We start from the raw sequence: 27,336 nt of genomic DNA on the forward strand, positions 1-27,336 counted from the left end.
CAAGTATGAATACACTCGTTCCTACTACCCCTTCCCGACTGCGCTCTCCCACATACTTGCCTTCTTGCTGGGTCCCACCGCAGTTATGCAACTAACGAAGACGTTGGCCGTACCCGATCCGGACTACGCTGTCTCACATGCCTGCCTTCTCTCTGGGTCCCACACGAATTCCAATGAGAAGGCAGGTAACGAGAGTTTGGTTGTCGTGGAAAGGTCTCAAGGAAACGCGAAACGGAATGGGTCTCGGATCAAGTACGTATTGCGAATCGAAGTTTCTACGCGAGGGATTTGTCTGCGGTCCGATGCACCTCGAGGAGATCTCGTCCGTTGGTTTCTCGTAACTGACGAGTTATTAGACCGGCCGAGGCAGACCGGACCGGTGCGGGATTTACAAGGAATTGGACCGTTCGATTCTCTCCGTTAATCGATTCATCACTGTCATTTGATATTACAATCATCCCCACCGATCAACGAAGATAAGGGGGGGGGTATGATGGACCCCTTTTGGAACCACCAACCTCGATATGCCACGTCAATGGTACAAACCCTACAGATGATTCTTCGAACATGTTGAGATCCCAAATCACCGATCAAGTTGAATTGTCTCCAAAATTTAAATTAACGATCAACTTTGAACTAATAGGTACGAAGTCTACCTTATTATTTGGATCCACACTCAAATAGCTAAATAGTAAATCAAATTCTAAAATTTAGGCAGGAAATATACTCATATCAATATAAACAAAAATTACTTGATACATTCCGTCAAGGTTAATGACTTTCATATTTATACCTTTAAGTTACATTATATATTTATATATATATGTACATGTAAAACATGAAATAAAAGCTTGCATAAATGCCATTGTAGTTGTAAATGGACTATAATGACAATTGAGAGTTGTTAGTATTTGTTAATTGACAGTTAACATAATGTTGAAACTCCAATTCATTATTATGAAGTGATATGTATATGCTATACTAAATTCTGGAGGGACAAATAGACTCTGAGACGGCAAGCCATAATAATATTATATCCATTGACGAGGCCAAGTGTCAGGTGCTTACTGCCATCCGCTGTGCTACTTCATCATTCGGCTTGTGGTGCCGTCTACAAATCGTTTGCTTCCCTCAGAGCACACGCGGATTTGCTTCAACAGCTTCTCTGCGTCTCTCAGCCATCGTTCCCATTGGGTTCTTGGCACGGTTGGTCAACTGTAAGAGCCTTAGAGGGATTTGGATATTCCGGTCAACGAAGATTCTGACCTTGCATGGGTGACGAAGCCACTTGCCTTCAGATCCTCTGAATCCTCTGCTGATAAGTCGATCATCCATCTGCAGCATCCAAGATGGAACACAGTCAGCAATCGGAGAGAGTTGAACTGTTGGATCATATAATAATACTACATGCTTCATTTGCCTTCTCTTATAGCTGGGGAGCTGGGGACACCTGATTAAAAGAATCTTGATATGTTGAATCACTAGCAAAAGGGTATTTTGGCCCCCATGGAAGTTAAATATAGCTATGCATCTTCATGTTTGAGACGTTGACTTCTCATATAAAACCTTCGTGTTGAATTATCTATGTATCTTCCTACCTATATGCACATAATTAGTTTAGGTTGAGGCAGTATCATCCCCCATTTCTCCACACAATGAGATCAGTGACTGTAATTATGACCCAAAATAACATTAGAGGGCTACATTTTCGACACATACACGTAAGAGTCGAGGATCGCGAGGGGATCCAATGAATCATCCTGAAGTCAACTTTCCAGTCGCTATAAGCAATAGTTTTTGGTGGGCCTGCCATATATGTAGTCTCAGAAAGAAAGGGAGGCTGTATTTAAATCCTTATAAGCTTTCTAAAGTAGTGGTGAGAAGAGATCAGACACATGGGGAGCTGCTTCTCTTCTGCATCTTTGAAGAATCAGGCATCTTTAGAGAGAAAGGAGTGTGAAGAGGAGATACAAGTATGTGTGGAGCGAGGTGATGATGGGTTGAGTCCTGATGAGAAGAGGAGGATTGCCTCCCTGTACTCTCATCGAGGGAACAAAGGTCTGAACCAGGATGCTGCCATCCTTTGCAAGGTATGTGGTTGCTTCCTCCAAGCTCACAATTTATCGAGGTCTCTGGTATATGAAGACCAACTCTTTATATGTTTTCTTTTTCTTCCTGTGAAGGGATATGGAACAGAGGAGGGGTTGTTTTGTGGGGTATTTGATGGCCATGGTACAAGTGGGCATACTGTGAGCAGGGTGGTGAGAGATTACCTGCCTGCCTTGTTGCTTGGCGAACGCAACGCCCTCCTGCTCGCCCAGGAAGACGACGAATTCACCGATGGCAATGACACGAGCTCAACGGATGGAGAGGAGGTGCTTGATGAGTGGAAAGAGGCTTGCATCAACGCCTTCAAAACCATGGACGAAGAACTCAAGGTGAGGCCAAACTTAGATTGCTCCTTCAGTGGAACCACAGCAGTCTCCGTCATCAAGCAGGTACAGCACGACTCCAAAGCATTTCTTGTGTTGGGATACCTCGTCTTCGATCATGTATCACCTTCCGTCACAGGGGGAAGATCTGATCATTGCCAACCTTGGGGATTCGAGGGCTGTCATGGGAACCGTATCAGAGGAGGGTCACCTCGAGGCGATTCAGCTGACGACAGACCTGAAGCCCAGCGTACCTCGTAAGAACTTTGTTGTTTGTGAAGGTTGGATGATCCCAGTGAACGTTGTACTGATCCGCTGTGGATTCCACGATGCAGAGGAAGCAGAGAGGATAAGGAAGAGCAACGGGCGGGTGTTCGCGCTCGAGAGAGAGCCGCACATCCAACGCGTGTGGTTGCCCGACGAGGACTTCCCCGGGCTCGCCATGGCCCGCGCTCTCGGGGACTTCCAGCTTAAGAACTACGGCATCATCTCGGCCCCTCAGGTGGCTCATCGCCGTGTGACGAGCAGAGATCTGTTCATAGTCCTCGCGACCGACGGGGTGAGAAGCTTGATCACTGTTTTCTTTTCTCCGTGATCTCTGCTTGATGGAAGGCTTCGTGTGTTGAAGGTGTGGGATGCGCTTAGCAACGAGGAGGTGGTGTCGATTGTTTGGTCCACCGAGACCAACGAGGATGCATCGAAGACGTTGGTGGAAGCAGCACGTAACGCGTGGAAGTCCAAGTTCCCGTCGGCAAAGGTAGATGATTGTACTGCTGCTTGCCTCTTCTTCCAAGAGGAAAGGCAGGAGTTATTACTTCCAACAGTTCAAGACAAGTAAGCAGATGAGAGATCTTACTTGCTATGAGTTACCAACACTACAAGCTTTATAGAAAATGTCATGATGGCAACACTTATTACTACTTGCAACAGTTCAAGACAAGTAATGCCTGATCTCTTAAATTGACTGCAATGACAATGCCTCACAATAACAATGGGATTATTATAGGGAGAACTGACCTCCGGTATACTTGCTCAACATCTGATGGAGCCCCCAAAGTTTGAAGCCCCACTTGTTCTCACGTCATTATTCGTGCCAAATGCTTCTAGGATGATGCATATGATAGCAAGAGAATCTTGTGGCCTGCATCATCTTGTGGGCGAACGAGAGCTCATGCATCGAGAGACCAACTTACGTGACAGCAGTAACATGAGAAAATTTAGGAATTTCCATTTCCAAACTAAACTGAGGCTGGAACAATAAAATTATAGTGGGCAGACTCCTGAACAGGGAAGGAAACCACCTTGGGCAACCCACATGACAAAGGCAGAGGGTTGGTTTGATAGGGTTCAGCATCAAATTGGTGCAGAGCACCCCCAACAACCTCACCAATACAGAACCAGGCAAGAAGAATCCAACAATAAGCAGCATCAGCATTCTTCAAAGATTTGATTCTGGCATTTCTCAAGTTCTGTTCAATCTATCCAGCATCACAGCGACCAGGAATGTCTGTTTGATTAACCAGAACAAATTTCTGTTTGATTAACCAGAACAAATTGCCTTTCTTGGGCAGATAGCACTTCAATCTCCAACGAGGGTCCGAGACACATGAATACCAGTTAAAGTCCGGATAACCCTGGGTGAAACAAAATCCCATTACCATTCAGATATTGTTCACCAAATGGAATGCAAAGTGAGCAACAACAACATAAAAAATATACATAAAAGATCCGATCACAACAAAAAGAATAATAGCAGGATCAGCTTATCAACCTCTCACTGACCCAGACAAACCTACTCCACAAGTAATATAGAAAAACCATCTTGGTAGTGTGTCAGAGCATGACAGCTTCAGAATGCAATCTTAAGGTTGCATCTACAACTTGCCGGAAGTCAAACAAGAGCTATGCTCCAGTCAATTAACAGCCCACTCTCAGGAATACTTCATTCCCAAGACACTAAAACACAAGGCATATTGCCTTCTGTTCAATTTGCAAGCATCTAAAAGAAGGTAACTTGGATCATATAATAACAGGTAGAAACCCATGCTCTTAGATCATTCTCCACATTCATAACTAAAGAAAAAAGATACAAACAGCAAACTTACGAGTATTCTGATAATCTACATTACAACAAGACATCAAAAAACTCTTAAGCACTAAGTCCAAAGTGCCATTATAATCGAGTCTTAGATAAGAAATAAGCAAAATGATAAAATGGTCCACAACGGCTAAACTCCTGCAGAGGACTTACCAGGCAATATCAAGTTGTGGGTGACTTAGTTATTGCTGCACCACTTGAAACAGCAGGTGGAGCAGTAGATGCATCATAGGCCCCTTGTGCAGCATTGTCATTAGAGTATGCAGGAGGCTGTGAATGGACATCACCAACATAAGAATCGCTGTATGGTTGCTGCTGTTGTGGACCATAACCTGGTTGGTTATGCGGTGACACGCCATAGGTTTGTTGTTGCCCATAACCAGCTTGAGATGATGGAGGTTGTTTATATCCTGGTTGCACGGGAGCACTCTGCATACAGCCAGCTTCAGTAGACACAGTCTGTTGACCTTGTTGATAAACACCGTGAGTACCTGGTGGGTCCTGGACCTGAGAAGGCTGCCCGTAACTAGGAGATGGTACTTGGCCATATCCAGCCATAGTAGGGATCTGACTCCCATGTCCTAGCTGTGATGTTGGGGGAATACCATATCCAGATGGTGCTGTTCCTTGGGTAGGATAACTTGCAGTGGTACTAATTGGTGTTTGTGATGGTTGACCTGTGTACCCTTGGGTAGCAGAAGGCTGACTTGAAGGGGCTTGTTGAGTTGGAGGTGCTTGAGTAGACCCACCCTCGGCACTGTAAGCAGAGGCGGATCCATCTTCACATGGATTAGCCACCGTTCCATAGCCAAAAGCTGAACCATAGCCCTGTTGATCAAATCCATTTTGGGGGTCCAATGTAGGCTGATAATAACCAGGTTGAGATGCGGAATAATTATAGACACTGGAGTATCCATCCTGCACATAACCTTGTTGCCCCATAGAAGCCTGGGAGTAAGCAGCATCACCATAGGACACTTGATTGTTGTAATCAGGAAGAGGCTGTCCATAGTTGTAACTTGTGCTATCCGCAAGCGCAGAAGATCCCCCAAGAGGTTGTTGTCGCTGCTGCTGCTGTGATTGTTGATTGTAATAATCATATCCAGCTCCTGGTGCAGTTTGCTGAGTAGGCTGATTGGGTGTTTGGTTCCACCCAGAAGAGAAACCTGTCGATGCAGGTGTGGGGTAGCCACCATAAGGTGGCTGGGGCATATTAGACTGAGGTGGTGGCCCAGGATAAGATCCAGGAGGCATGTAACCATAACCAGGCGGCTGCATGGGAGGTGCACCAGGCAGTCCCCAACTTGTCGAAGGACGAGGTGGATGGTAACCTTGCTGAGGATACCCTCCAGACATAGCTGTATTCCTTGTACGATTCTGCATATATACTTGATTAATTTATGCAGCTCTTGCAATGCATATAGCACAAAAAAGAGAATTTTGTGAACCATAACAAAGGTTTTAACCAAAGTATAATAAATGAAGGCAATAACAAACCACGGTATTGAATAAAAGAAGCATACTGAATGAAAGGGGAAACTCACTGCCAATTTACTACAACAGGAAAAACAATTCCAACCTATCCTCTCCTCATATGAGAATCTGATGGACTAACATAGAAGTCAACAAATCTAAAGTAGTCTCAAAAGCAATTTATAGTGCCACAGGTAAGAAAAAAAATTTATTGGAAGGGACGGTACATGATAAAACATACAAACAGAAATTCAATTAGTAGCAAAGTAGTCCTGGAAACTCATATCCAGCCATCTAAGTTATTTACTAGAGAAAAAGTAATTTCTAGATAATCAATACCTCACTAATAACTTCATTGACCAATTGTCTTGCTGATTCAATCTGCTCATTTGTCCCATCTATATACACTGTTCTTTCAGTTGATGTATCACCAGGTGATAGATGCAAAGGCATCACCTACACAACCAAATGCATCAGATTTAGTACAATCATCACATAGGCATACAATGCTATCATGTACAATCAAATTCATCGGTTTTATTATATCAATAGCAAACATCAAAAGGGCAAAGCCATTAGCTCAACCTTATTTACATAAAAAGAACCCAGACATCGGATACACAATCATGCTAGAAATCATTAGTCACTTATATAAAAATAGGGCAATACGGAAACTCAAGTGTTCCTTTATAACGGTGCCAGATGCTCAGGAGAATATAGTTCAAAGTTCAAACAGCTTAGACCCCTAAATAACACAAAACGTATAGAGATAAGATTATCAACCATTAAGAAGTAACAAGGGCACCAACAAATATTTCTTGATAAGCATGCCAGAGATGTACAAATAACTAGGGCCACTCAGGAGCAAATGCAATTACATTTTGTGAAAAGACAAGTTTGCACTATAATAACTTCAAAATGTGTTGATTGAACGTGAGAAACATGTGCTTAAAAGAGACTAAATTAATCCAGCAGAAGTTCCTACAAGTTCCACGACTAAACAATTGGCAATATAAGCATTTCCTAAAAGCCAACCAACAACTAATCTAATCTATCTGCTTTGGATTTAAAATTAAGAACCCATTTCCACTAAACTAGTGAACATATTTAACAACAAATATATGGTAAAACTAAATTCTTTGGTACTGCAAATTCACAACATAGAAGATGTGGTTGGAACAAGGATGATAACATTGAAAGGCAAACAATTAACCAAGACAACCAAACAAGTGCAAACCTGGATACGTGCACCAGATCTAGCTTGCATATTTTTTATGGTCTCACCACCTTTGCCAATCACCAGACCAACCTGAAATGGAAAATTAAACTTGCAGAATCAAATCAAAGAGACAGCTCTAACAAAATGTCTTATCCAATGCCAACTTACCTTGTTGTTTGGAACTTTCATCTGAAATTGCTCAGCACCAGGTTGAACACTGCCATGTTTACGAGTTGAATTGATGCCAGAAGCCCCAGCATCAGCCTAGAATAGAAATTTCATACAAGAGACAATGACAACAAGAAAATGCAACAGCTAATAACCATACGAATTGTTCTGCCTGTAAAATACATTCAAATAGTACCTCAGCAAGCACATCATTTATTAACTGCTCAGCCTTGCTAATCTGTTCAGAAGTACCAACAAGTTCTACCGATCTAGTCTGTGAATTAGGATCTGCATCCAAATCTCTAGTAACTTGAATCTTTGCTCCCGATTGAAGCTGAAGATATTTAATTGTCTCTCCACTTTTGCCAATGACTACGCCAACCTAATAAAAATTCACAAGATACATATCCAAAATGACCAGAAAAGTAATACAGCACAAGAATGTTTGTTAAATATTTGTTTCATGACATAACTAAAATACAGCACAAGAGCAAAGGGGAAACATACCCTTCCATTCGGGATCTCAATCGTTTTGCTTGCACCCTGATAACCATACGTGTGAAATGACTGGGAAGTCATGCCAACCTGAGAAGGTATAGGATGGCTAAAAGGCTTCTTTGCAAAATCTGAAAAAAATGGAAAAGTCAGGAACCAGATTTCAAGAATAAGGAAAATGAGACTATGACTCAAAAGGGATCTACAAGACAAAAAAAGCTTCAAAAGATACAGCACTACATAGTGAAAATCTATCAAATATAAAAAAAGAACCAAAATGTTGGACAATTTGTTAAAATTGTTTCAGCTATTGCACAAATGGTAATGCTCCCTATATAGGATCTGATATCAGAATTAGGAATCACCATCAGATTTTTAATTCTTGCAGACAATGGTTCCTATCCAATCAATCTTGTTCTTGGCACTTAAATACCCAGCTAAATTAGACAATTGTAAAAAAAAAAAAGGGAACCGCAAGTACTAAGCAGAACTGACTTGTCTATCCATTAAACTAGAAGTAACGTGCTAAAAATCTCAAGATGACTGGATCCAAACTTCTTGTTAACAGATGTTGGGACTTCTGAAGTTTCCGAACCACATCCAAGACACAAAAATCACAAGAGCAATACACCGTATAAAATCATTTCAATTTTAGATAGGCAAAAGGGACTCTCAAAGAGAAGGGAACTCCGCCTGAATCTCTCGTCCCAGCCTTCTCTCTAATTCTCTTCTCCTATGTGCACTTCTCTTCATCATATCTGTTTAGCGTAGCTATTTAACATACGGTAAGTAATCTGCCCTACAAGAGCTCCAACATACATTGCGATCAAAAGCCTGACAGATCCTCGACCTGTAGAAATCCTAAACTGGCAAGTAAGAACTTGAAAAGAATTACACAATCGAGCATCAATCAGAAAAGATACCGATGATATACATCAAGAACCCTAACGCAAAACTGTAAGTAAAGAATGAAAAACGCCCTAAAACTGAAAGGATCAAGGAAAGCAATACTTACCATTCGGAAAAGAGCCAAAACCCTTTTCTCTCGAATCTTCCACGCCTCCTCCGTCCTCAATCCTAGGGCGCTTGGCCTCAGCGTCGCTGAAAAGCCTCGCGGCGATCTCCTGGGCCCGTTGCTTCGCAAGCTCGATCCCATCGAGGGGCAGGGAGACGCTATTGTAGGATGGTTGGATGGGGGCGCCACCCTCGGGGGACGACGAGGCGATCGGTGCCGAGAAGCCCGTCGACCGCCTCGCCGGCGGCGAGAGGGAGGCCCTCGCGGATCGATCGCCGAACTTTCGCTTGTTGTCGGGTCGAGAAGAGCAGCGGAGCTCCTCCGCCATGGAAGCGGCCTCCGTCGGCAGTGCAGAGCGGCTGAGAGAGGGAGAGGTGACTCGCGAATGAAAGCTGATAATGGAAACCCTAAGCAGTTCCTCGAGACGGGCAGATTTATGTTGCACCGCAAAGCGATGCGAGGGAAGGTCAAATGACTGCGCGGCGCACGTACACGCTGTTCCGGTACACGGGGTGGGATTCAGTGACATCCTTTACCGTAGATCATAAAAGGGACGGTTGCGATGGTTTGATTGTGTTTTTCCCGTATTTTTATGCTGATTTAACATTCCAGCTAAAGTGATTTTGATGGTTAAATTGCCCCCATCATGTGGATTTATCAGATGTCTATGATGTCTTTCGGTATAAAAAAAAAAACAGCTTTTACACAAAATCACTCATCGAATATAATATTTTTGAATGAGATGATTATAATGTTTTTATTTTATCGATGTGATCATAGTACTCTAGTGAGAATTATAAGCCCATTAAAAAAATGTGGTAACCAAAATTTATCATACATTTCAAGTTTTAATATAATTGTATTTAATTTTTTGTATTATTTTAGATAAAAATTAAGTAAATTATTGTTTTTAGTTAATATTTGTTTAAGTTAAATTTTGATTATCCAACATGATACCAATTTGGATCCAACGATGGTCATTTCTGTTTTTTATATTTATCTCAAGAAAATGACTCATTAAATTATTATTATTTTAATGCAAGCATCATGTTAATCTTGATACACTAAGGACATTACATCATTTCTTGGACACTTAACTAATTTTGAGTCATATTTTTCTTCAAAATATTTTTTAGTTTTGCATGATGAAAATAGAAAATAAAAATATTGATAATAAATTAAAATGAGGCTGATTACAATGTTTTATGCCTCGTACAAGCTGCTGTAAAGAAAACATTAAAAACACTAAGAAAACAACAACAACAATAAAGTGCACACTTAAATTAGTTTGGATTGATTTGATCATAAGTACTATATCTGAAAATAAGTTAAACAAGTGCACACAAAGGGTTATGAAGATTGATGTAGGCCTAATAATCACTTAGAACTTTCGTAAAAAAGATTATGGATGCACTAAAAATATTACATTATCTCTTAGACACCTACCTAATATCCCATCCATCTGGATGCCATTTGGGGGGCACCAAGGTATTCAGACAATCGACGTTTTATATCGCTAGGTGATTAATTAAAAATTAACTTGTTAAAAATATTTTTAAATTTTACATAATAAAATTAAAAGATAAAAACATGAAGGGTGACACGTCAGCTTCATAATGACGATGTGAATAGATGAAGAATATGAATTCCCCACGTGGAGATGAAGCGTTTGACAACCATCTACACATCAAAATCTCTATACCAACCTTAAATTTAGGATCATATATTTTAGAGTATATCATAATATTTGTTTTCATTTATAATAATTATAGAACATAGCCTTAAATATATTGTAAATGATAATAAAAAAATTACTGTTTATTCTCATTAATCCTTAGAAATAAATTTATAACATTTTTAATTGATAAACCAAATAATTGTAATAAAGTTTCAATACACTATAATCGAACTTTACAAGGGCCAAAAATGCTACAAAATCAAATCACGTTAATCCTATTTAATTTTGTTTATGAACGTTTATCCACAACAGTTACGGGGATATATGCTGGTATATTCAAAATAAAGAAGGGCCCAAACGCTCCTTCATTCTCTGCGAGCAAAGATTTGCGACAACCTAAAATTGATTCTCGAAGGGTGGTCAGAGCAGCAGCTGCTTCTTTCTCCGACCTTCTATCGTTGCAATTCCCAAGAAATTTGCATCTTAAAGGTGATGGCATCATTTTTTATTCTCTTTACATCGTAGCTGTCGGACAAATCCGGAGAAGCGAAGCCGTTCCCGATGGCCGCCTCCACCCTCTCCCCTCCGGAGGTCCCCATGGAACTCCACGCCCACAACCGCGACAAGCTCGTCCGAGCCCTCCGCGATCACCTCACCGCCTCCTCTCGCCCCACTCGTGGATTCGTCCTGCTCCAGGTAGGCGATTCGTGTCCTCCGACCGGTCGACCGTGATATGCTGATTTTGAATCCGTAGATTGCTGTTCTGTGATCTTTATTTTTGGTTCAGGGAGGAGAGGAGCAGACCAGATACTGCACGGACCATGCGGAGCTCTTTAGGTTTTGCCTTCTTTCGCTCCGTCTGGTATTTGTGGATCGATGGTGGTTTTCTTTAACGGTTTCTGGTTGATTGATCTATTCGTGTCGATGGCTGCGATTCCTGTAGTTTGTGATGACGTTTCTAACATTCTTTTCCCCCGGTCTATGTATTAAAGATTGTATCTTGGTTGGGGTTGTTTATGCATTTATTGGTTGTACAATATCGGTTGTCAATAAAATTTCAATTTAGATGACTACAAGTGGTAAGTTGAGTTAGGCTAGAACATTTAGCGGGCCACAATTATGTGTTGTGACATGTAGCGTTTCCGGTCAAATAAATCCCCATCCCTTTTTTGCTGTCTCCTCCTTAGAAGACTATGCTCGTTTGTTGCTGCAATACCAGTGATCACTTGATCTAAGATGTCAGGTTGTGTACTTATCCTGAAGTTATAACAATGGATCAACTGTATTTGTCAATGATGCATCAAGAAAACTTCTATTTTTCAAAAACAGACAAACTTCTGCAGAAAAGGATAGCAACTACTGACTGAAACTACTTTGAGTAGTTAGACTTTTGGCCTAACTTCTTGGTTACCTCAAATGCTGCTCTAAACCATGAGAAGTTGTAGGTTTTTTATCTTATTCCATCGTAGAAAAAGACATTAGGGATTTATTATTTTAGTGATAGTTTAAACATATATCTTTTGCTTCTTATCAACACATTTGGACAATCATTCCTTGCTATGTCTATACACTTGATCTTTTTGAGAGTTTTGATAACATGCATATTACTAAAAAAAAAAAAAAACTATTGCACCCATGAAAATTAAAAATTTAAGAACTATGAAATATTTAGGTGGTATTATCAGAAGTGCTGTCGTTTAAACATTTAGCACTAGTTTTTTCTTGGTTGAATTTGTTCTTTGTGACATCTTCATCCTAGATATTTTATTTTGATTTTTTCATTCATTGTGCTTAAAGAAAAAATTGTGAACTAATTATTGGTTTTTAATATCTGATGTAGGCAAGAGAGTTATTTTGCTTACTTGTTTGGAGTAAGAGAGCCAGGTTTTTTTGGTGCCATTGTAAGTTTTACTCATTGTACTTCTTTGTCACTATGTTTTACAACCCGCTACGTCCCTTGCATTTCTACTTGTTATGGTTGCTTAATTATTTAAAGCAAAAAAGAATTTTTATCTTATACAGATAATGGAGATTTATTGCTTCAATGCTTCTTTATGTAGCTTAATCTCTATATTATAGTGAAATTGATAGTTTACTTTAATTAGCATGCTGGATTTTGGACCAAGTCCATATGCTTCTGCAATGTGAGATGATTTTCAGAATGAAAATATAGTTAGTTTCTTTTAACCATTTTTTAAGGCTGTCATTTTTGGCTGATAACAACCACAAATAGACATAAATATTTAGTTTGTTAAAGCATGGGGTGATTCTGGTGCCCCATTTGTGTATCATATGCAGTACAACTTGTGAATTGTGCCATTTTCATAGCTGCATGGTTAATGTTTATTATGTGCAGTAAATTATTTTCAAATGTGCCTTGTGCCTTCAGATTGCATGTTGCTGTAACGCTGATTGCTTCTTCCCGTGTCATGTTTTATTAAAATCATCTTGATTCTGATATAAGTACTGTTGTCTCTGAAGGATGTTGCATCTGGAAAGTCGTTTTTGTTTGTGCCAAGATTGCCTGCTGATTATGCTGTTTGGCTGGGTGAGATAAAACCACTATCGTTCTTCAAGGTGGTTATGTTTTAATTAGCTGATTAATGAGAACATTGTGATAGGAATGAAAGCTAAAGTTCTCTCTTTTTATCTACAGGAAAGATACATGGTTGACTTGGTCTTTTATGTGGATGAGTTGGTACTGGTGCTGCATGATCACTCCAATGAGCCAGGAAAGCCCTTGCTTTTTCTCTTGTATGGACTAAATACAGACAGCAATAACTTCTCCAAGCCTGCTGCAATTGAGGTGCATGAAATTTTGTAGTTGTATATGCCATCTCTCTTTCTTTTTCAAGGACTAAGTAGCCAATTTTTGTTACATGTTTACCTTACAGCCACATGATATATTTGCTCAAGTTTATTGATCTTTTGAACTTTTAGATGCTTGTAAGGAAAGAAGTTTGATATTCTGAAATAATGTTCCATCGACTTTTCCTGGCATATGTCTCTTGACCTATCTCTTAATCTATGGAACAACAGTGACACTGGGGCAGGGTCAAAATTGTTCCTGCCTTGCCACTCAAAAAACCCGTTCTGTTCCTGCCCCATCCCCTAACCTGGGTTGAGAAATCATACACTATCATCCTCAACCCCTAGAAAACCTGATAATGCCTTTTTTTTTTTTCTGTCCTGCCCTTATGCGAATAATTTGTTATAATATATCTAATATTATTGAAATATACTTTATTTTTTTGTAATATAATGGAGGAAATTGTTTATATGAAATTGTTGAGATAGTTTTGTTTTATTTTATTTTTTGTTGGAGAGGGGGGAGGGGTGAGGCTGCCTCCTTTGATAATGAGACAAGACTATTTGTTGCTTTGGGATTGCTGCTATTAGATTATCATTTTCTTTAGAGTTATATCAAAATAGTCTTGAAGAGAATTTAACTAATTTTTTAAAATGATCATTTGCATTTTGTGTTCTTAAAATTCTGTAATATGAAAAACACCTATAATGATTACTTTTATAGAAATAGTTGACTAATTGCTCACTTTGCTGTAGTTGTTGTTTTGTCATCCTCTTTCGCTTCCTGAATGAAATTTCTGCTTTTTTTGTTATCTCAAGAATTCTAATAACATGTAAACTAGCTCCATTTTAGAAGTATTTTCTGGATTTCTTTATTATTTTTTCTGTCTTTTGTAGGACATGAACAAATTTGACACTGATCTGAGCACACTGCATCCTATTTTGACTGAATGTCGAGTTATTAAATCTAAGATGGAACTTGACCTTATTCAGTATGCTAATGATGTAAGCTCAGAAGCACATATTGAGGTAATGCATTTTCTACTCTTAGTTGTTTTCATTATCTAGTTTTCCCATCCTTTTATGCCTCATATTAAGTATGTATACTGCCTTTTGTGGTTGTTGTTTCAGACATGCATCTATACATACATATAGGTGTCCTGTGTGATTCTGCAATATGAAATTAGTTTTTTATATCTAAAAAAGGGGGCTTTACATTTTTTGCTGTTGTTCTTTTGTCTGCCTTTGTTTTATATTGGTGAATATTGTCAGTTTGCACTATTCCTCTGATAAACCAGATCTAGTATATAGGTATAGGGAGGTCAACAAGTCTTTCTTCCTTGTTAGCTATCACCCTGTGAATTTGCTGTCAATGTGGGAGGAAAAACAAATGTCTAGAAAAATAAACTAATGCCAGCTGCCTTTAATTCGACTTTCAGGTAGTAGGCTTTACATTTTAGATATTGCAGAATCAAAATGTATAGTTAAAGACAACTTCCATTATATCGATCAAATATATCACCAGCCGATAGATATGACTTGTAGAAGATCTATAAAAAAAAATGTCTCTTATGTTCCAGGTAGGAGAAGAAATTAGATTATGCCTCTGCTTGTGAATGGAAATGTTATCCTTTATATGTTTGCAATATGACAATATTCAGCTGTATGAATAATGGGCTGTCTGGTGGCTTATATTTTTGTATCTTTGACAATATTAGACTTTTCACAGAAAAAGAAAAAAAAAGGACTAACTAGGCACATCAAAACTAGTGATTGATGAGGTCAACAAGATTGTCCAGATTCCTTCACTTAGTTTCAGAGCTTAAGAATAGAATAAGCTTTTGTTAGATTTTGGTGATGTTATTCTTGAAACTTGGCAGCAAAAATAGCACATGATGAATTCTCTTATCCTCTATTTTGAATTTGTGACAACTAAGTTCCCTTTTCTTGTCCTTTTCAGCTTTTTACAATGTTACATTTCTGATCTTTGCATGTGCTTTTATGATGTATTTTGTCAGGTCATGAGACGAATCAGATCTGGAATGAAAGAATATCAGTTGGAAAGCATCTTCCTGCATCATATTTATATGTATGGTGGCTGCAGGCATTGCTCTTATACATGTATATGTGCTACTGGTGAAAACAGGTGTGTATTATCTATGTCGTGCAGTCAACTCTTCAAATGGTAGTACAACTGAATACATTCTTTTTCAAATCTGTTGATCTTTTTTTTTTTTAAATCATGGCGACCCGTACTGACTTGTTTTGTAAAGACTCAAGAATTGGCTTTCTTTCCACAACAATGGGTTGATCTGGGTTTAAGTTGGACTGTTACTGTTGGAGTGCTTTTGGAAATTTTGTCGAGCTTTTTGTATGCTAGGATATATGGAGGAACTCAATATATTTTACAAATAATCAGCACATACAAATGGGAATTTTTAAACAGGATGAATGATGGCTTACCAAAGGCATTACCTAATGGATGGATAAAAGCATAGTATTTAAAATTTCACTATCTACTATTTGATCTATATATTTTTCTTCTAGGCATTAAGAAAATGCAATTTCATAATTGTAGCTCCTAGTTTATAATGTATGTCTTTATGGGTCTTGTTTTCAGTGCTGTTCTCCACTATGGCCATGCAGCTGCACCAAACGATAGGGTACGCATGTTCTTTCCTCAAGCTTATGATTTTTTCGTAAAGCCATATTGCTATCCTTGTTTATATTTCACATGTAGTTTGTGTCTTGTTCTTTATCCTTACCTATATATGGTTGGAAGCAGTATTTTTCATGAAGTATTGAGTCACCAATCGTTCAACTGAATATCAAACTTGGGGCTCCAAATTTTTTATCGGCAGCATTGAACATGTACTATAATACTAATAAAAGCCTGGAAATTAAAGATTGCACATTTTTTACAACCTTTGCATTCATATCAAATCAACATGAAATGAATGCTGCAACAAGCATTGGTGCAAGAATATATTTTTTAAGCCATTTCCAACTGGAAACTGAACTATTGATATTGATCAAATGATTCTATATTCATGAATACTAAAATTTTTTGCAGATTTTGATGCTTGTAAATCATTAGTAAAATCGATACAGATTTATAACCTATGCTGTGTAGCCTTATAAATGTAACATCTGGTTAGTATATGTGTTATTGATTTTATATTTTTAAGCTTTCTAGATCATGTTCATGTTCAATGGTTCTAAAAATCATTGTTTTGTCCCACGTGTTTGTTCCTAGTAGTACACACATTTTCAGGCAAGGTGCATGAGCAAAGCATTTTTTAGTGCATCTTGCCTGCATGTGCTTTGTTATCACGGTGATTCATGGTGGAAAATAAATTTCTTGTGTTCTATGTTTACTTTATTGGCATGTTTTCATTCCTATTGTTATTTCCAACAAGATGCTGTTCTTGCAAAAATTAGTTGTATGGCACATCTCATTTAGGCTTCAATGTTGTCTCTCTGCTACGTTACTGTTTCTGTGATGGAAAGTTGGAAATTTTATCTCAATATTTTTGTCAAAATATAGTCATACATGGATGCTATTTTTTGTGACCATTGTTAAAATCAAAATGAGATTCAGTGACATGCTTCTATCATGTTTCTCTAGATTCTAGAAGAGGGAGACATGGCCTTGTTCGACATGGGAGCTGAGTATCACTTTTATGGTTCTGATATAACCTGTTCATTCCCTGTGAGATTCTTGCTCTTGTAACTGTTTCTAGTTGTCAAAAGAACTCTGTTTCTGCTGCTGCTGTTAAGCTGTGAGCTAATTCAATTTCTAAGTTCTAACATGTCTCTTACTGGTCAATATGTTGTGCTACATTTTTTGAGGCAATATATGTCATGCTGTATTTGTAGTTTATGTGCATATTTTGGAGATATTTCCACAATAACTAACTTTCAATCTTCTAGGCTTTTTTTTGTGATTTGGTCATGGTTTATGCACGACCTTCATGGCTTCTGCACACTGTTATTTTTAGCCACTATAATGGAATACTTACAGTTTATTGATAAGTATCTGAACAACTAATTTGTGGATAAATTAGGGACATTGGGCCTGTTAAAGATACAAAACAGATTCATCATATGCATGGGAAAGGCTGCATATATCTGAATCCCAAAGATCCTGCAAAAGCAAGCCTTGTCAAGGCTGTGTGTTCAGCAGGCTTTGTTAAATTTTACTATGAACGTAAAAGCTCATTTTAGTAAAATATTCTATTAAAAATATTATGCGATGTACCCTAAAGACAAGACTTCAAAAATAAGCATCCACCAAGACTATCATACAAAAATTGTTGTACTCAAGAACCTCAAATCTTTACCTTTCTCTTCCAATGGTCAGGAAGGTATGTGTTCAGAGCAAAAAAGAAAAGAAAGGGGGTGGATGTATTGGTCTAGTATGAGGTTTCAATCTTAGTGCTGTACAACTGTTTAGCATTCGTGAAAACAAGATAATTGCTAAGGAGGGTGGTGTAGCTAGTAGCATGCATTTTTGAGGCATCAGAAAATTGTTTGTGACCATGGCTAACCCAGTCTGTGTTGTGAAAATATATTGTCTTGTAAAATTATGAATATATGATGAAACCATGGTTTTAATTATTGATATCAGATCCTATATTGGTTCGTAGTGAGACCTGTATGGACCTGGTACATGCCGACACATAGTACACCAGTATGCCAATCAACATGGAGAAGGGGAGCATGGGAGGTGGGGATGAGGAGGAGGAACTGGAGGAGCTGGAGAAGGAGAAGAGGAGGAAGAGGAAGAAAAGAAGTAAAAATGTAAGGAGCAGAATAGGAGGTGGTGAAGAAGGGGAGACATAATGGTTGGGTGAGCGACAATGGTGGTGGGTGTGTAGCAGTGTCAAGCGGTGGCTGATGTAACGTGAATTAAGAGAGAGTGACCTAGCAAGAGAGAGAGAGAGAGAGAGAGAGAGAGAGAGAGAGAGAGAGGCAACATTAAAGAAAGTGACAGTTGTCAATGGTGGAGATGTTAACAGGAAAAAAATTCTGGAGAGACCAATTAAGTGAGAGAGAGAACCGGGGGTGGGCTTACTGCCCGAGTTTCCAGTTTACTGAGCGGTTACATGCTTATCTGATCAGGTAAAAATCCTTGGTCTGCTTGTCGATTCAAGCTGGAACTGATAAATGTTACCTGGTACATAATGGTTCAGGCAAAATTTGATTGCATGTATGAGACAACATAAGTTTTTAATGGGTGACATGAAAAATCTACTTAATCACTAGCTCCAAGTATAGTTATATCTAGTTCATAGATTTCAACTGATGTGCCTATATGTGTTTATTCAGAAGCAGCTTGTCATCATTGTTCAGCCTGATTCAGATGAATCCCAATGAAAGAAATTACAGTTCTTTTAATTCTTCTACTTAACTATGACTTTATACTAGAGAAGAAGACTTTTGACTTCTGAACAAAAGAAATCTCAATACCTAGAGGAAGCAAATGGTCAAGTTCTTCTATACCTTTATAACATTAGACATTAAGATTTATAGGAGTCCAAATGCAGCAAAGATTGCTTGTTTGATTATTATGTTTCAACAATGTTGGTACCTTATTTCAGTAAATGTTAGAAAAGATATCATTAATTGTTATGGGTGAAAATTGAGTGGGTGCAACTTTAAAACATGTCATTATGAGTATGGCACTCAGCCACTCACACAGAGAAAACACATTTGGGGGGAACATGTAGTATCTTGGAGCCCTGTGCAGCTCATCAATGCAGCATAGACTCATTCTTCTTGGAGCAGTCCATTTACTTGGCATTTTTTCACAATAGTGAAAGTTTGGTTATCTGAAATCTTTATGTCAAATACCTTCTATTCTAAATTTATTAATATTTGTTCAGGTCAATGGCAAATTCACAAAGGATCAGATTGTGATTTACAATGTAAGTAGGTTCTTGTTGGTATTCTATAGCGCTTAGGTTTTTTAACTTAGTCTTCTGTATCAGTTAGTGTCCATAAACTAATTTTAATGGTTTTCAAATTTATCTTGTCACCACTAAAATGTTTCTGGGCATATTTGACTCTGCTTTTCTGTTCATGCAGGCTGTCCTTGCTGCGCACAATGCTGTTCTACAGTCAATGCGACCTGGAGTTTGTTGGATAGACATGCACGAGTATATATTTGTTTTCAATTTATTAATCTTTTTAGTTTTTGTTCCTTTGAATGAACAACAATTTACATTCCCTTCAACGCCGTATACTGGAAAAGTTGAAGCAATGGTAATCTGGTGACCAGTGAATCAGTGATGGTTCATCTTTTGTGATTATAGATATAGAAGATGATGGTGGTGGTAGTGATCTCTGTTTATTTTATGAAGAATTTGACATCATTCCTACTAATACTATATTATAAATTGTTGCAGACTGGCTGAGAAAACCATTCTCGAGTCACTAAAGAACGAAGGAATAGTTATTGGGTATGTGGAACTGCTTAATGAACTTATGATTATTATGCTGTTTCAACTTATTATTTTTTTATCTTTTTCAGTGATATTGACAAGATGATGGAAAGAAGACTTGGCGCTGTTTTTATGCCTCATGGACTTGGACACTTCCTTGGGATTGACACTCATGATCCAGGGGGCTATGCACAGGTTTGCTTTTGACTTTCATAGGTCACTTATTTGAAATCAAATGGCAAACATTTCTTTATTTTATTTTGGTGAGAAACATATTAAACCTCAATATAGGGATTGGAGAGACCGAAAGAACCTGGGTTGAAGGCCTTACGAACAATAAGAGAACTGAAAGAAAGCATGGTTTGTAATTATCTTCCTACCGAAATCTACATTTACTATGAAATTATGTAATGTTATGGCCACTTGGCCTTTAATGATAGCAAATAAAACATGACTTATTAATTTATACAGTTGGTTGTCATGCAGAATGATGTAAGTTGTTCACTAGGAATGTGAAAGGAATTCTTAAGCATCTTATGTTATAAATTATGTCATTGAAAAGCATCACAATTTATATCATTTCGTTGATTGAATTCACTAACATTAGTCTTTTGAAATGTAGATGTTTCCACGCTATGAAGCTTTAAGTGGGTGTTGTTTGAACTTTTATCTTATGATTAACCATCAGTTTTAAATTAAATTATCTAATGTTTACTTTTTTATCTTCAATTACAAGAGTGGCATGTTGGTTAAAAATATATAGTGATGTTTGCTATGGTTTTGTTGTTTATTTAATGAAAGTAGGTAATCTGTTACCTACGTTACAACTATGGAAGAAAATGTTGAGGTCAAAGATTCAGGTTATTTGAGAGTAAGAAAATGTTTTAGCAAAATTTGAAGCTGAAGCTTCAACTTCAACTGTTTTAATTGTAGTCTAACTGTTTTAATTATCATCTAACTAGCCAAAAAATGAGTTATAGCCAAAAATCATGTCTAACTAGCCAAATAAATTGTTCTAATTCCTATAGTTTCTATAGAAACTATTTTTGTGATATAATTATGTTTTAGAAATTTGATTCATATATGCACTATTTAATAATTTCATATATATCATTTGCTTTCTATATTTCTTTACTTATAATTTATAATTTACTTATAGTTTCTATATTTTATAATTTCATATATATCATTTGCTTTCTATATTTCTTTACTTACACTATTTCTCGAGTACGTTGTTTTAGAAAATATATTACCTAATATTATGTAGAAAATAGTCAAATACCACTAAGTTGCTTATTATCTATTTTTTGTGTATGCATACTAGTTTTATCTACTACATGTACCCTTTATTATTGTTTTCTTGTTTGCCCCTTTTTCATTTTATTTCATTTATTTAATCTAAAGTTAATAACCTCTCCACTCATTAGATAGATACAAAGTGCTGCCTGATTATTGATATTCAAAGCAATGATTCGATCTCAGAAATGAATGGTGGAAATATCTGATCTCAAAGATTGATTGCAAAACTGAGAAAAAACAATTGGAGAGGATCCTAATCCTGTTTTCATTAAAGATATAATATATATTAGATGGTTGACCCCACTGATCATATATTTAGTCCACTATGGTAGTTTCAAAACTAGAATTGTAATTTTCTTTTTGGAAATGCTATTGGAGAGAATCCTCCTGGAGGAACGACCATTCCAATTTTCAATCAAGTAAAGATTGTCCTCGAAAACAAGCAATTTTTTTCTTTCTCTTTGGATTTTGGCCATCTTTACCCCTATGAGAAAATTTCTGGTGATTTCCATTTTGGCAAGAAAAGCTTTTAATGATTCTGTCTAGTGACAATCTGACAAGTGCCTTTCACCTCCTTTTTGTTTCTTCAGCTCTTTTTAGTGAAAATCTTTTTTTTTTGTCTCTTTGCCGGTCTCCCAATAGATTGGGGATTCACCTGTTTCTCCAGATCACAAGTGATATTTTCGATGGCCTGATGTTTTCTATTCTGGATGAATCTTTGTCTCAGGACCAGAAATACGTTCTTTTACTTGGCTTTGGTGTGTCAGGATGATTGATTTTGATCAAGATTCTTAGTGAACAATATTTAAAAGTTTAGCAGTTGGGAGCAATGTATCTTAAAAGTTCGTGTAGAAGAAATAAAAATGTTGGATTCAATTGAACTTTCAGAAACCTTAGACAAATGAAGAATACACAGAAAAATTTAAGATAAACATATCTAAGGAATATGATGCACTAAGGTGAGTTTGTGAACTCAAGTTAGAAGTGCTGCTCAAGGAAAGGAAAGATTAAAGAAGATCTGTTAAGAAACTAGTTGTCCTCGATAGATCTATATAACATCCCTTGGCTGTTGCCCTCATCTTCTTGCATCCATTCTACTTTGAACTACTTTGCTACTTAGCTTTTTTTTTCTCCCACCAAAAAGGATCTGGACCACTCTGCATATAGGTCTCAACTTTCAATGCTTTAAATTAAACAGTGTATACCAAAAATGTAAATGATCTCTTCTTGATATGGTTCCCTAGTTATTCTAGTAAGAATCTCACTTCTTGTTTAGCTTTCTTCATTTAATTGATCTTGCTGTAAGATTTATATATGTCGCAGAAATTCTCTGTTAATTGTTTATTTCTACTGGTATAATTTGATATATTAGTCAACTGATATGTAGCCAATGCTTTCTTGTAAATAATTTTATGTAATCAATAAATTTATTTGTTCTTGTCCATTCTATTCACAATTGCATAAGATACACACTAGTATATATTCTTAAAATGCATGATCTATACTTTAGGTGATAACAGTGGAACCAGGATGCTACTTCATTGATGCCATGCTAGTTCCTGCAATGGAAGATGCAGTTACATCAAAGTTCTTAAATAAAAAAGAAATAGAGAAGTACAAAAAATTTGGTGGAGTTCGAATCGAAAGTGATGTGGTAAGCCATTTACTGAACCTTCAGTTCATTTGGAGTTGATGGGCTAATAATATCAATGTTTCTATTCAGGATATGTTGTTTTTATAGAGTTTGAAAATAAGTTATTCATAATATTTCTGAAAAGGTTATGAAAATGTCTGCAAGCATATGCTTTAGATTTTAGAATCCTAGCAGTGATAATTTATATGAAGAACAAAAGTAAACATATATTGGGTGCATGGATTTCACTTATCCCTATTTTGTTTTGAAATTTTGTTTTCTTTTGTGTTTGGAGCCAAGGGGTCGAGGAGAGGAAATAATTAAAGGGGGACATTACCTTGTAGGTGTCAACATGTTTTGCACAGTCATATTTGTTACTGCAAGCTACCTTCTGTCTAGAATGTTTGAGACCTTAGGTACAACAGAGCCTGATACATGTTTTAACAGCCTTTTCAAAATAATTTGTACTGTTTTAATTATTATTTCATAGAGGAATTCATTTAAGAAGTAATGGTTCTAAAGGTAGAGTTTCTACATGCTTTGCCAAGTTCCCGTACCGCCACATTTATTTGGGCCAGGATTGGTTTTCGTGAACCTGTTTGTCACACTCTATAAAGCTCATGCTTATGCTTTTTAACCTTATTTTGAAAAGGGAATGCAGAAGCATGAGATACTGGATAAATTTGTCTAAAAAACTACACAAAGTAGGAATGCAAAAGCACGAGATACTACATAAATTTGCCTAAGAAATGAGAGGCTTATAGTTAGCGTGAAGCTTCAAATAAGCGATGGAGGAAGTTCTTGACTTCCCCAAGGGCCAGTCAATGAGAAGGGTCCTTCAGGAGTTTATTGATCTTATTCTTTCAGGATCACGAGGCCCATTTATTTGCTTAACTCTAGAAAAAGCCATTTCATCATGTCAACTTAAAACTTCAGCTGGTTATTTGGGATTATACGGTCAGGCATGGCTATACCAGTGGTGTTATCTATGTGAATCTTTGTCAAGCATCAAGCTGCTGTCTGCTGGGGCAAGAATGCATCATCAGCTTTTATCATGGTCTTTTATGGTGACAGCCAAGTATAGGAATCAATGGCATAAAAAAACTGCGGCCAGGAGGTGTCTGCGTCTTGAAAATTTTGGCAATTATCACCCTATCCATTGTAGAAATATTGGGGATTGATGAAACCTTCCTTGATGAGATGTATCCATTTTATGATTCTGATCATTGGTGTGATGCATTTCGCTAACATCAATACCTTCTCAATGAAGTGTTGGGCTTTAGAAATCGATGGTGAGGGTATTTATCGCTTCCGACCCATCTCCTACTATCGACAGCTGACTGCAACTGCTGATATCTGTTTATAAGTTGATTCCTGCAACAATATCTCCTGTTTATGCAAGCTCACATTCTGCTTCTATTTTGACAGGTGGTCACAGCTGATGGCTGCAAGAATCTTACAAACTGCCCTCGAGAAACATGGGAAATCGAAGCTGTGATGGCAGGTGCACCATGGCCACTGGATCATGCTCGCTTCAAGAGTCAGAATGGCTCCTCCGGTGCCTAAAACTAAACCTCGCACTGGCTGCAGTTTGCTGCCGAATCTCTTTCAATCAAATTTGTCCGACTGTATCGGTTCAAGATGCAATGTACTGAAATAAAGCAACCTTTATTCAAGGCTTATGTTTATCTCATCGAGCCTCCAAATTGATAGTTTACACACATTGGAAAATCCTGGTCATGTGAAGCAGCCATCCCGTCTTAATATGATCAACATGGGGACCTATCAAAGTGGGCCTACAGAGAATGTGATCCTTTCTGTAGATTGATCTCAGGTATTGATCTTAGGGTGTTTAATTTTTTTTCTATAGTATTTTATATTCTTCTAAACTTGGTGATTTTTGTATTTGTTCTTTTCTTAAAAAATTTAAAAATATTATATTAAATGACATATAAGAAGTTCACACATTACTTATAACAGTATACTAACTTAATTGGATGTCTTAACAAAGATTTTATTCTTCTAAATTTATTTTAGCATATATCAATGTAACACAAAAACTTGTAGATGTTTTATTGTTTTGCTTTGTATGTTGGTGGTGTAATCCCTTGAGAAAAATCCGTGTGAGAGAAGTAATAAAAGACAAGATAGTGGAAGTTAAAACAAAAAAAAAAAAATCAAATATCAATAAAAGTAAAAAAAAAGTTAAGTTTTTGTGTCTTTAAAATTGTGAATAATCAGTGTGTTTTTGGACACTTCCTATCCCAAATCTAAAAAAGTGACCGTATCTGCCGACCATTTCTTTTTATTTTCTTCTTGAGGGACCAAAGCGTCGACCGTTGGATTTTGATTTTTTGATCAGAACCTGATCATGAACCGTCGCCTCGTCCTATCCCCCTTTCTTGCCTTTTTAGTACTGCCCACGCCGGCGTCGAGAAGCTTCGAGACCAAGCAAAAGGGTTCGTTCCGATCAATCGGCCATGGCGAGCATCTCACTCGAAGCCCTCCTCCTCTGGGTCGCCATCCTCGCCGGGATATCCCTCACCCGCCTCCCCTACGAGGAACTCCCCGGATCCGGCGGCGGCCTCGTCCCCTCCGTCCTCTTCCGGGACCAGCCGGCGGCCTTCTACGCCTTCGTCCTCGCCCTCGTCCTCTCCGCCTCCGCGGCCGCCAGCGCCATCATGCACCGCCGCGGCTTCCCCGGATACGCCAGGCTTTGCCGCCGCGTCGCGTCTGCGTCCATGGTGGCCGCGTCGGGCGCCCTCCTGTACGTCTCGTCGCGCTCTGCGTGGATTATGTGGCAATCGGACACGGCGGCGAGCGTCGCCACTAATTGACCAATACGGTGATCCTCACAAGCCCAGGCCTGCTTTGCTTCTCACAGCTGTGTCATGTTGTTGTTGTTGTTGTTGTGTCTCTGTGTGTATACATACAATACAGTCAATACAGTGTGTTGTTTCAAGATTTGTTTACCTTAACAACTTGCTTGCTAGCTAGCTACACCTTTGCCCATAGATTTCTGGATCATATGTAACAAAGTCATTGCTTTTCCTTTCTTACTTGCCTAACAGTGTATGCCATATGTACTCTTTTAAGTTTATGCAATACATGGTTATGGTTTTCATGTCAACCAAGACCTTGGATTGGCTTTCGGTTCTTATGATGTTTGGTTATACAAGCTGATTCATGTGAATTTTATGAGTTCTGTTCCCACGTAAGAAGATTCTGTTTTAGATACATATTGAACTCATCTCGAAAACCATCTACAGTATTGTTCTCTTTATTTTGGCAAGGGCTAGTAACTTGTTAACATTTGTTTTGTGATATTATTAATGCACCATTGCAGTAATTTACTTTATCAAGATCAACCAATATTACAGTTCATTTTGGACAATCTGCCACCATTGAGTACCTTAAAATAGGGTTGTAGAAGAAGCAGGGTGAGGATCGTTTAATCTGTGTTTATTTAAGAATCCTATTAGCTTGAACTCAAGGACAAATTCGAAAACATACAAGTTCGACGGGATAGTAGAAAACTAAGTCATTCAAAGCTTGTGTCACCTAAGCTCATGCTTTGTTTTGATGATCGAGCCTTTAGGTTCACCAAATTAGAAATGTAGTGTTTTAGTTTGCCTTAATTGACCGAAATAATTTGGACTGAGCTTAATATTCTAGCAATCTGGAAAAGCTCCCAAGATCTGAGTTTATCTTGTGACTATGATTGAGAGCATCAGAATGTTTGTAGCTTTATAATACAATAAAGATTGGAACTTACCGGTGCATGGTTACTTGGTAGAATTGGTAACCCGTAAAACTATGCAGGAATAAAAGGTTGGCATTTTGGTACAAGTGTGATCCAAGAAGGGTTGATAAGGCATGGGTAGAGATTGATTCTTCATTTTCTTGTCTTTCAGGGACAGGGTTTCTATTTTGTTGCAGTGTAGAAGTCAACAAATTTGCAGCACACATTGAATTTTTTTTTATGCTGACTGATTTTATTTGTTTAAAATCTGAAGTATCAATAACAACAATCTACCTGACAACCCTGAATATTCTGAACAGGCAAGAAATGTGGTTCTGTATCGTCTCGATAACTACAGTCAATTTTTTCCTTGGATTAGCCAATGGTTCGGTCAAAAGGTTGTTCTCGTAACCATTTTTTTGGAATATGCATGCCTTGATAAGAATACCTCTTTGCAAAAGTTATGAATATTGCTACAATCTTTCAATGCTGGTTTTGATGGAATGTCATGAGTTGTCTTAAGAATCTTTCAATGCTGGTTTGGAACATGAAACTGTTCTTTCTGCCACTATCTCACTGGTTGAGATACTTGCCCCTTCATCTGCTTCTTTATAGATGTAATTACTTGCTGGATTACCTTTTTGAAATCTTTTAGAAGTTTACCTGGTTGACATAAAATTTTGCAGTAAATTTGTCTTCATCATCTTCCCTCATCTTCTTTTGTGTCTTCGTTGACGACACAATATTGTTCATCAAATCTTCTATATCGTTTCATTTTGGTGGTCTTGGAACACCCCAGCGATTTGCAGCAGTGCAGCACCTTGAAGCCA

At 37.9% G+C, this 27,336-nt stretch overlaps 3 protein-coding genes across 6 annotated transcripts; 2 read left to right on the forward strand and 1 right to left on the reverse strand.

The window, feature by feature from the left end:
- The first annotated feature begins 1,813 nt into the window (after nucleotides 1-1,813).
- On the forward strand, nucleotides 1,814-3,352 carry LOC103991230 (probable protein phosphatase 2C 12). Its single transcript, XM_009410596.3, has 5 exons — nucleotides 1,814-2,090; nucleotides 2,184-2,498; nucleotides 2,572-2,689; nucleotides 2,768-2,991; nucleotides 3,061-3,352. Exons 1-5 carry the CDS (start codon nucleotides 1,896-1,898, stop codon nucleotides 3,268-3,270), a joined length of 1,062 nt encoding a protein of 353 aa, XP_009408871.2. The 5' UTR covers nucleotides 1,814-1,895; the 3' UTR covers nucleotides 3,271-3,352.
- Nucleotides 3,353-3,640: 288 nt separating this feature from the next.
- On the reverse strand, nucleotides 3,641-9,341 carry LOC135616916 (uncharacterized). 2 transcript variants are annotated; one of them, XM_065116648.1, is made up of 8 exons: nucleotides 8,901-9,341; nucleotides 7,898-8,016; nucleotides 7,587-7,772; nucleotides 7,391-7,486; nucleotides 7,241-7,312; nucleotides 6,343-6,459; nucleotides 4,684-5,907; nucleotides 3,641-4,066 (listed from the first exon to the last, which is right to left on the reverse strand). In XM_065116648.1, the coding sequence occupies exons 1-7, from the start codon at nucleotides 9,226-9,228 to the stop codon at nucleotides 4,693-4,695; spliced, it is 2,133 nt and encodes a 710-aa protein (XP_064972720.1). In that variant the 5' UTR covers nucleotides 9,229-9,341; the 3' UTR covers nucleotides 3,641-4,066; nucleotides 4,684-4,692. The 2 variants fall into 2 exon arrangements, with proteins under 2 accessions (XP_064972720.1, XP_064972721.1); XM_065116649.1 differs by lacking the exon at nucleotides 3,641-4,066 and having other exon boundaries at nucleotides 4,433-5,907.
- A 1,551-nt stretch (nucleotides 9,342-10,892) lies between these two features.
- On the forward strand, nucleotides 10,893-25,894 carry LOC135616917 (uncharacterized). Of its 3 annotated transcripts, XR_010488542.1 has the most exons (17): nucleotides 10,893-11,274; nucleotides 11,366-11,415; nucleotides 12,419-12,479; nucleotides 13,060-13,155; nucleotides 13,235-13,384; nucleotides 14,284-14,415; nucleotides 15,405-15,532; nucleotides 16,007-16,049; nucleotides 17,015-17,098; nucleotides 19,275-19,316; nucleotides 19,477-19,547; nucleotides 19,797-19,850; nucleotides 19,922-20,027; nucleotides 20,124-20,192; nucleotides 22,642-22,785; nucleotides 24,193-24,598; nucleotides 25,179-25,894. XR_010488542.1 is itself a non-coding variant. In XM_065116650.1 (16 exons), the coding sequence occupies exons 1-16, from the start codon at nucleotides 11,140-11,142 to the stop codon at nucleotides 24,328-24,330; spliced, it is 1,503 nt and encodes a 500-aa protein (XP_064972722.1). In that variant the 5' UTR covers nucleotides 10,893-11,139; the 3' UTR covers nucleotides 24,331-25,894. The 3 variants fall into 3 exon arrangements, 2 of the variants coding, with proteins under 2 accessions (XP_064972722.1, XP_064972723.1); XM_065116650.1 differs by having other exon boundaries at nucleotides 24,193-25,894; XM_065116651.1 differs by lacking the exon at nucleotides 20,124-20,192 and having other exon boundaries at nucleotides 10,935-11,274; nucleotides 24,193-25,894.
- Nucleotides 25,895-27,336: the final 1,442 nt, after the last annotated feature.

This window comes from Musa acuminata, chromosome BXJ2-7 (assembly GCF_036884655.1).
Source record: "Musa acuminata AAA Group cultivar baxijiao chromosome BXJ2-7, Cavendish_Baxijiao_AAA, whole genome shotgun sequence".
In the NCBI taxonomy this organism is placed as follows: domain Eukaryota; kingdom Viridiplantae; phylum Streptophyta; class Magnoliopsida; order Zingiberales; family Musaceae; genus Musa; species Musa acuminata.

Coding starts and splice junctions, on each gene's coding strand:
- LOC135616917 (XM_065116650.1), top strand. CDS start 11,140: ATGGCCGCCTCCACCCTCTCCCCTCCGGAGGTCCCCATGGAACTCCAC. Junction 15,533..16,006: donor TGTGCTACTGGTGAAAACAG/GTGTGTATTATC, acceptor TCTTGTTTTCAG/TGCTGTTCTCCACTATGGCC. Junction 22,786..24,192: donor TTCGAATCGAAAGTGATGTG/GTAAGCCATTTA, acceptor CTATTTTGACAG/GTGGTCACAGCTGATGGCTG.
- LOC135616916 (XM_065116648.1), bottom strand. CDS start 9,228: ATGGCGGAGGAGCTCCGCTGCTCTTCTCGACCCGACAACAAGCGAAAG. Junction 6,460..7,240: donor GATCTGGTGCACGTATCCAG/GTTTGCACTTGT, acceptor TTGGTTGTGTAG/GTGATGCCTTTGCATCTATC. Junction 5,908..6,342: donor TCAATGAAGTTATTAGTGAG/GTATTGATTATC, acceptor GTATATATGCAG/AATCGTACAAGGAATACAGC.
- LOC103991230 (XM_009410596.3), top strand. CDS start 1,896: ATGGGGAGCTGCTTCTCTTCTGCATCTTTGAAGAATCAGGCATCTTTA. Junction 2,091..2,183: donor ATGCTGCCATCCTTTGCAAG/GTATGTGGTTGC, acceptor CTTCCTGTGAAG/GGATATGGAACAGAGGAGGG. Junction 2,690..2,767: donor CCTGAAGCCCAGCGTACCTC/GTAAGAACTTTG, acceptor TCCACGATGCAG/AGGAAGCAGAGAGGATAAGG.